Source organism: Dermacentor silvarum, chromosome 2, assembly GCF_013339745.2.
Source record: "Dermacentor silvarum isolate Dsil-2018 chromosome 2, BIME_Dsil_1.4, whole genome shotgun sequence".
NCBI lineage: Eukaryota > Metazoa > Arthropoda > Arachnida > Ixodida > Ixodidae > Dermacentor > Dermacentor silvarum.
The window spans coordinates 68,673,899-68,683,180 of NC_051155.1; the positions used below are offsets into that span (position 1 = coordinate 68,673,899).

At 54.4% G+C, this 9,282-nt stretch overlaps 2 protein-coding genes across 2 annotated transcripts; both read left to right on the top strand.

Annotated features, from left to right (window-relative positions):
* The first annotated feature begins 889 nt into the window (after positions 1-889).
* Positions 890-2,705, top strand: LOC125943051 (uncharacterized). The gene has a single exon (XM_049661385.1). The coding sequence runs from the start codon at positions 894-896 to the stop codon at positions 2,622-2,624; it is 1,731 nt and encodes a 576-aa protein (XP_049517342.1). The 5' UTR covers positions 890-893; the 3' UTR covers positions 2,625-2,705.
* A 1,901-nt stretch (positions 2,706-4,606) lies between these two features.
* On the top strand, positions 4,607-6,249 carry LOC125943052 (uncharacterized). Its single transcript, XM_049661386.1, has one exon. The coding sequence runs from the start codon at positions 4,786-4,788 to the stop codon at positions 6,175-6,177; it is 1,392 nt and encodes a 463-aa protein (XP_049517343.1). The 5' UTR covers positions 4,607-4,785; the 3' UTR covers positions 6,178-6,249.
* The last annotated feature ends 3,033 nt before the right edge of the window (positions 6,250-9,282 follow it).

Consider the following 9,282-nt stretch of genomic DNA (forward strand, 5'->3'; position numbering starts at 1 on the left):
CAGCAGTGGCATGCGGCGACGACGCGGGCGATGTGCTGTAGTGCAACCCTTCAGGCACGGGCCCAACCGCCGTGGCTCTGTGGCTGCTGAGGGCCTAAGAGCAGCGCAGCAAGAGCTCCACTACGGTACACGCCACCCCTGCCGCAGGAGGCACGCCGTCCGCCATACTTGCGGCATCCGACCGTCCGTGCTCTGGACCAGTGCCAGCTGTGGCCTCTCCCCCTCACACTCTATCACCAATCACGTGATGGCACAGCGGCGCATAGCAACAGCTGCGCCGCCACAGCTGTGGCCTCTCCCCCTTACACTCGCTCAGCAATCCATTCCACTAGGAGTGTCATGCACAAAAAAATTGCACTATGCCGCGCAGCGCTTGAAACAGCGAAGCGAGGCAATCGTAGCACAGCATTTTCCGGAAGTGCGCGCGAACTTTTCATCTTATTACTCATCATGATGCTAATTTCTTTTCGTGCGTCTCGGACTTGCGGACATCACTACGCGTTGCATAGCACCGCTTGCAACACCGACACCGCGTTCCAATGCCGACACCGTGTTCCAAGAGACCCGCTCCGTGAATGCGTCTCTCTCTCGCCCTCATAGCGCGCAAAACCTCTTCTCCTCGCAGAGCAGGAGGCGCTGCGAGCGCGCGACGCCAGCAAACGTGTGTTGTGTCGGCTCCGCCGATTTTCGGCTGGGCCCGCGGCCCAAATCACCCTACCCAGGCAAAACTGGCATCGAGCGATCCGGAACATCGAGCCGAACAGCTGGATACCAAAGTCTTCCAGGTGGGCCCATTTTCTCCAAATTTACGGCCGTTTTTCGACCGACCACGTCGGCGCCGTCGTTAGCGACGCCGACGCCCGGCCGGGTGGAATCAGCCCTCCGAGGGCAAAATGGCGGAATCCGCGCTCCAATTGCGCGCGTACGACCCTGAGGCGATGGCGTGGACCACGGTCCCCACCACCGGTGACGCAAATTCGACGGTTTTTCCGAAAATTCGGAGTCAAGCTTTACTTCAAGCGGCCGAACGCCGCTCCCAGGACAAAGCCAAGATGACGGCGTCCAACGCCGCCCCGGCCGCCGGCTCATTGGTCGGAAACATGAACGCTCCCGCGACGCGCGCCACGGGACGCAAGGGCAAGGCGTTCACGAAGTGGAAGCCGCGCCCAATGATCAAACCTGCTCCCGAAGACTACGTCATAGTAATCAAGCCCAGAGAACGTGTTTCTCTTCACGAGGCGTTCACGGAAACCGGCTACGGCACCGCCATCTCGGCGTACCTCGGGCCGGAACGGGCCCGCGCCACCTCCGTTCTGCCATCGCGAGACCAAAACATCATCATCGTGCATACCCCGGACATCGAGGCGGCCGACCGGCTCATCGGGGACTTTGCAGTAAATACCGAGAAGGGATCGGTCCCACTTCACGGTTACTTGAGACAAGACGGCGGCAACACGTGCCACGGAGTGATCGTGGTCCGTAACACGGACACCACGGAAACTCTTCAACACCAAGTGTGCTGGCGTGCTGGCACCATCGTGGAAATCCGAAAATTTGGAACATCCAACAAGGCACGCATCACCTTCGCGGGTAAGGAGAAGCCCCGTTACGTGCATTATGACAACATGGTCGTCTCTGTGCAAAACTATTACAAAACTATCCCCGCCTGCGGCCAGTGTGGGGCCGTCGGGCACCGCGGGGATGCATGTCCGAACCTGCAGCCGAACACGTGTGGACTCTGCGGACTCCATGCTCCGCTAGTGGAGGGAGTGCGGGCCCCTCACAACTGTGTTCCCCGTTGTTCTGTGTGCGGTGGTGCCCATGCCACCAACTCTCGCGACTGTGCGGCAAAATTCCGCACACCCAAGACGGCCGCCAAAAAGAGCGGGAAACAGAAAATGACGCCCAAGAACAAAAGCCGCCATCTTGGGCAACCCAGCGACCAGCTGCCACCACACGGCGGCATGGAGAAACGAGCGGCGGAGACGCACGGCAAAACCGGGGCGTGGGTCAATGCCGTCAAAAACGGGCGCCAGGTGAGCAATTCGGGCGGGGCTGCTTCTTCCCCCCCTCTTACTCCCCTCCCAAGCGCGCGGAGCGCCGAGCAAGATCAAATAGCAGCACTCAGGGCCCAAAACGAGATGCTGCTAAAAAAAATTAACGAATTGGAATCCAAAATTAACCAGCCTCTTTCTCCTCCCTCCCTCCCCGCGACTGAGGTAATGGAAAGTGAGCTCGTGGAGCCGAAGGCGGCAACAAGCGCGGAGGCCGCATTCGACGCCCGTTTCGAGGCCCGTTTCGGGGCCATAGACGCCCGATTCGCCGCCTTGGAAAACCAAATCTCAATGATGGTTACCGCCATCTCAAAATTGCAAGACACAATTCCCGCGATGATTGCCCAACAAATTGCGCACTCCTCGCGCCCCTCGCGCAGGCCCGGCGGTCCCTACAAGGACGTATCCGGCCGCCCTCTCAAAACTTCTAGACGCACCCCCGAGGTAGATGATGACGACAGCTGCTCGCTCTCTGGTATGGAGGACTCCGCCCTCCTTGTGAGTGCTGGCTCCGGAGCAGCGTCACTACAACCCAACCTCAGCCTAACTGACCATGGCGAGCCGTCCTAAAATCAGGCGCTCCCCCAAAAACAATTCGGCCACCCCTGTTCACATTGTCCAGTGGAACTGTCGGGGCTTCCGGTCCCGCGCGAAGCGGGCGAATCTCCGACATTTCCTTTCAACTCTCGACTCGCTTCCGGCGGTGGTTGCCCTCCAGGAGCCAGGGAGCGGCGCCACCCTTACAAGCTACATCACCTTCCAGCAGGACCCCTCTTCCTGCGTCTGTGTGCATAAAAATTATACAGCTAATCTAGTCGACTTGGAACTTGAAACTGAATATTCGTATGTGATGGTTACACTTCTTCCGCTCAAGAAACACGATGCACCACTCCACATACTCAACATATACTGTTCCCCCAGACTCAAAAATATAACGTTCGCAGCGCTCTTTAGCCGCGCTCTAAAGGCTGCCGGCAGGGACCCCCTGATGATTGTGGGCGATTTCAACGCCCACAGTACTCTCTGGGGGTACGTGCGTGAGGAGAAGCGTGGACGCAAGCTAGCGGAACTTTCGTCCACGCTGGGCCTGACTCTCCACACCGACCCTGCATATCCAACGCGGGTGGGTAACTCCGTGACCCGGGATACGTGTCCGGATCTTACCTTTACCAAAAACATTAGACACGCAGAATGGGCCAACACCGAGGAAACCCTCGGGAGTGACCACTGCCTTATCACTACCACCGTAATGACTAAACCATTGGCAAGACCACACGCACAAGCTGGGCTCCCCGACTGGAATAAGTTCCGGCAAACATACATCAATTCGGCCTCTATCCGCGAACAAGGATACCACGCGTGGGCACAAGAATTGGTTACACACCTTCGTTCGACGGAAACCCAAATTAAACTCTCGGAGGCAATGCCGGAGGTAGACAACCACCTTCTGCACCTCTGGGAGGCGCGGCACAGCCTCGTCCGCAGATGGCGCCGTCAAAAACATAATAGAAAGCTCAAAATTCGCATTGCCGAGCTCACCCAGCGAGCGGCAGAGTACGCGGCCCAGCTCGCCGACTCGAACTGGGTGGACCGCTGTAACACGGCGGCCAGACAAATGTCTAGCCGGAGCACGTGGCGCCTCTTCCGCGCCCTAATTGACCCGACTCAAACACGCGCCGAGACACAAAAACATCTCCAACGAGCTATTCATAGCTTCGATAGAGATACCTCAAAATTAGCGTACAAACTACGCGACCAGTACCTTTGCACTCAACAGGACCCCCGAGGGCCCGCGTACTCGTATGCAGGTTCAGAGAACGCGGAGCTGGATCAGCCGTTCCAGCTGCATGACCTGAAGGCGGCCCTAGCTAAAATGAAACGAGGAACGGCACCGGGACGGGACAAGATAACCGTGAAATTGCTTGCCAATCTTCCCGACCCCACCTACGATACCCTCCTCGCTTTCATCAACTCGATCTGGCTTGGTGAGGCACCCCTCCCAATCGAATGGAAGACCGCTCTGGTAACTTTCATTCCAAAAGCTGGCAAAGCCATAAACACAGACAACCTCCGCCCCATCTCACTCACGTCTTGTGCGGGAAAGCTGATGGAGACCATGGTGCGGGACAGGCTGTCTGGGTTTCTAGAAACCCAAAATGCATTCGCAGACACCATGTTTGGTTTCCGCCCGCACCGGTCCGCGCAGGATGTTCTGCTTCAACTCGACCGAGAAATTCTCAACCCTGTCGAATACCCCCTCAACGATAAGGCTATACTCGCCCTAGACTTGAAGGGGGCTTTCGACAATGTCACACACGAAATTATCCTGCAACATCTCTCCCAGACCAACTGTGGACATAACACATTCCTGTATGTCAAGCAATTTCTCTCGGATCGACAATCTTTCATCCGAATCCAAGACGAAGAACATGGCCCCTATCAATTGGGAACGAGAGGTACCCCACAGGGCGCGGTACTCTCGCCGTTACTTTTTAATCTGGCCATGATGAAGCTTCCGGCTCAGCTGGCGAAGGTCGAAGACGTCCAGCACGCGCTGTACGCCGACGACATAACCATCTGGGCCAAACACGGATCGGTTGGAGACATTGAGGCCAACCTGCAGCAAGCGGCGGAGATCGTGGACGTCTACGCCCGCCGCTGCGGCCTTCAGTGCTCCCCATTCAAATCCGAATTTGTGCACATTCGCCCGTCGCCTAAGTGCACCACCAAAATGGAGCTATTCCTGGCCAGCGGCCCGATACCCGAACACGATGAGATTCGAGTGCTTGGTCTCTTTATCCACAAACACAAACGAGTTGATACAACAACAGCCAAATTGCGTAAGGTGGGGGACCAGGTGGGCCGGATGGTCCGCCGGGTTTCCAACAAACGCGGGGGGTTACGGTGCAAAGACGCCTTGCGGCTGGCGCATGCATTCGTGACCAGTCGAGTCCTCTACTCGACTCCTTACCTCCACCTGCGCAAGTATGACGAGAACGCCCTCGAGGTGATTCTCAGGAAGATGTACAAGCGTGCCCTTGATCTCCCGATAACCACGTCCAACCACCGCCTCATGGGCCTGGGGATGGTAAACACTTTCGCGGAGCTCCGGGAGGCACACTTGACAAATCAATATACAAGACTTTCAAAGACGCCGTCGGGACGCCGCCTATTAGCCCGACTTCACATCCAGCACCCAACACTGACGGAAGAGCGCGTACGCATCCCCGAAGTCTGGAGGTACGCCCTGCACGTGCGGCCTCTTCCGGCCAACATGACACGTGACGACCACAGTGGCAGGTGCCTTGCGCGGGCGGAGGCACTGGCCCGCCACTATGGGAACAAACACGGAATCTTCTACGTGGAGGCCTCCAGCCCTCAACATGGGGGGTGGTACACGGCCGCAGTCGTCCATGAAAACGTCGCGGTGAATGGCCTAACATTCAGAGCTCAAGACATAACACATGCGGAGGAAGTTGCCATCGCGCTAGCTGCCGCAGACCAGGACTCGCGCGTCATCATTACCGACTCGAGAGGGGCCTGCAGAAATATTGAACAGGGGTACATTCCTCTCATTGCGTCTCGCATCCTTCAAAACAGTGACTACCTCGGGGCCCCCGCGTCTCGAATGATCGTATGGGCTCCTGCTCATATGGGCCTCGAAGGCAACGAAACGGCAGACGCCGCTGCCCGCGCGCTCACTCTCCGGGCAACGCCTTCAGACCCTTCCGAAATGGATCCCGAACCCAATCCGGCCCTAACTTTTCGAGAAATTACTCAACTATACCAATTCGGCCACGCAATTTATCCTAAGCCCTGTAAGGGCCTTACAAAGGCAGAGGAACGTACACTCCTCCGCCTTTACACCAAAACACTGCTGTGCCCGGCAGTTTTAAAGCACTTTGATCCTGCCTGTACAGGAAAATGCCCGCATTGTGCGGAGAAGTCTTCGGACATCTTCCACATGGTGTGGGCATGTAAATCAACCCCGAACCTCACCCCAAAACCAAACCCCACCCGGGAGGACTGGGAGGCAGCCCTGCTCGGCTGCTCCGACCTGGCGAGTCAGAAGGCCCTGGTCGACCGAGCACAAGCCGCGGCGGCCGCCAATGGGCTCCTGTAATGAGGAGCCCACCTAGTGAGTGTGAGAGGTGGCCCCCTCCGGGCCACCTCAAGCTTCCTCCGTGTTAATTAAATAAAGTTTTTTCATCATCATCATCGCAGAGCACGAGGGTACGAACGCGCCAGCTGTGCACGAAGACGATGACGCTCGAACGCAAATATGGTTCGCATAAAATCACACTCTGCAAGCGTGGCTGTATAACCAGCTGATTACGACGCTCGCCTTAGGACGGGGGTACGCGGGCTCGAACCCCGCGGGCCTCGGCAAGAAAGTTTATTTTCTTTTCTTTCTTGGTAGTCTCTTGGTACGCACCACAAATTACGATTGGCTTAAACAGCTTCGCCGTTAAAGGACATGGCATAGTCAATCGAATGGCCACAGGCTTTCGCCGAACCCACTTTGGGATTTACAAAGTGTCCTTCAATTTTTCACACCTGCGTGTAGCTAAAGAACACCGTTCAAGGAGTTCGAGTGCAGCGCTAGCTCTACCGCTGTCTATGCTTGGCGCTTCGAGTGAAACTGCAAAATTATTTGTGCTCGAAACAGTCTTGGATTCGCCTATTGTAGTTGTGGCTGTAGGAAGGTGGCACCAGCGACATGAAATAAGGAGGCGCCGATCGCATAGCATAGGGCCACTCCTGCTGGAAATACCGCAAATACGATGACACTTGAGTGGGACAGTTGCGCCGTAGTCAGACGTCTGCATGCAAATGGCCCGAATCCTCAATACTGATGGCATTTTCAGCTGGTCATTTCGCAACACTCTAGACTACCCTCGCCAGCAGTGTTATCTTCCACTGGTAGAAAGAGGTGCGGGAGCCTTGCGTTTGACTGGTTCTTTGTAGCAATGGTAGCACAGGTGCGAAGTTCCATACTTGCGCGAAAAGTAAGCCTGAGTCCATCTAGAAAACATACCGGCGGTACAAGACAATCCTATATAGCGGGATAGCAGCCTTACGTATATAGTACGCCAGTGCAGCTAATGCAGTGAAATCTAGTGCTATAGTATAGTGCCGAGACACTGCAGTGAAAGTAGATAACCGCTGGAGGAGGCTGGTGCCGGCGTCTGCGATTGGGCCATTCCTATGGCATAGTTTGCAGTGGCTGGTTGGAAATCGCACCGGCATGAAAAAAAAAAGGATAGAAATGCTGCTAAAACGCACCCTTAGCGTATAATCATTGGTAAATCAATGTCATATGCCAGCCCAAATGGCTCGACAATGTTATATTTCTACGTAAACATTTTATTATGAGCAAATAAATCCGTTCTCCCCGGTAGCTCCGAGTAGCCAGTACCAGAGCTATCGGCGGCCAGCAATCTTCTATTCCTTTCTGAACGGGGCACTCTAGGGCTATTCCGCAAAACAAAATAGTTTTGTTAGGCATATTAATGTATCTTTAATGCGTACACGTCAATTCGATGTGGTGAGCTTTCGCGGTTTTGTTACGTTGCATGATAGATAGGCGAAATGGGCGCAGCCTTTTAATTTTTGACCAATACCGGACGGCCAATGGTGAAAAAGGCGTACAATCGGGATAATTAGTTTCGTTTTCTTCAGTCTAATCATGCATACGCAGGGTGTACGCGTCATATCAGATGGGCAGTTTTCGCGGCTCACGTGACTTTGTTACAGACATGCAAAGTGGGATTGGGCCAAAAAAAAAATGTTTGGCCAATCTTAGAGGGCTCATTTCAGAAATGGACTCGAAACAATTTGGAACCGCGTTACGTTATAGGGCGACAAATTTGTGACTGTGTGTGGAACTCAATACACGTGTTAAATGAGAACGCAGTACACACATAGAACACCACTATTAGGCTGAAAGAAAGTGAACTCAATTGTAGTCTAGTGTTTGTGGTGTTGCACTCTATTTCACCATACCCTCGTCGTTTTGTGCCGAAACATTTCTAGGATCGCTCTCTAGGATTTGTTACGCCGTCTTCCGACTGGTCAGCCTCTGCCTCCTGCAGCGGCGTGTGTGTGTGTGCGTGGCTGTTTTTTTTTTTAATGTGAAATTATTTGCCCCTAACTAGGCATATTGCGATAGGCAGCTAGCTATAGCTGCGTACAACTTAAGAAGGCAGGAGAGGCTCCGACCAGGGGACCGAAGCGTGGTAGCCGATTCCCTCCGCGAATAAAGAAATAGTTCCGCCCCCAAAAAAATCGTGCTTCTAAAATGCCTTTTTCTCGGTATAAATAACACTTTATGCCTTGACTGGTTTGGTAGAGCTCTCGTGTGTCGCTGCGGGATCATGTTTTGAGACGAAGCGCAGCGCAGATTCACCGATGCTCGTTGCAATCTTTCTTCACCGGATCACGCTTCAGACCAAACGCACGCCGCACAAATGGTGCATCGTAAGCTCGCAATAATATTTCCTGCTAGATAGACCACCATAAACAGTTTGCGAGTTCACTCTGGCGAGGGGCAGATGCACAAAGCTGACGCGTCTCGGCACAGTTTGAAGCGCGGGCGGCCATGTTCTGAGTCGGCGAGGTCACCGGCCGTCCGGCTTATTACCTCGGCATAGAGTCCGCGCCCATAGGTGGAGGCTCTGGTTCATTCGCCTTTGAGGGCCAAATGCCGCTGCCTTCGAAAGTTGTACCCGGCTACAGGTAGGTTCCTCGGGTCGAACAAGTCAGTGTTCGACCCCTTAGGTCACAGACGCAATCATGGCACAAACGAATAAAAAGCTCATCATACCTGTCCCATGTGCAATCCTAGCCCTTGGAGACGGAAGGCGCATTCGTCACGTCAGAAAGCAACGATTTACTTTCCTCGTATGAGAGCGCGCCAGTTTCCCTCGTCCTTAGATGTGGGAGCTTAATCTTTGAGACGCTGACAGTTATTCCATCACTTTCAGGACCGGCCTAGTTTACACAGTGCGCTAGCTTTGGGATCGGATATCCCAGTGGCTACGAAATGGTGGAGGCAATATCAGAACAAAAGTAAAAAAAGTATCTTTAATGTGTGGATGGAAAACCTACTCTCAGCTGAAGATACATTATATCTTAAGATATCTGATCAGTGCATTGCGCCAAGCTAAGTACAGAGGCCAGAGATGCGTAACACACCACTCGCGGAAAGCACATTGCACAACCACTA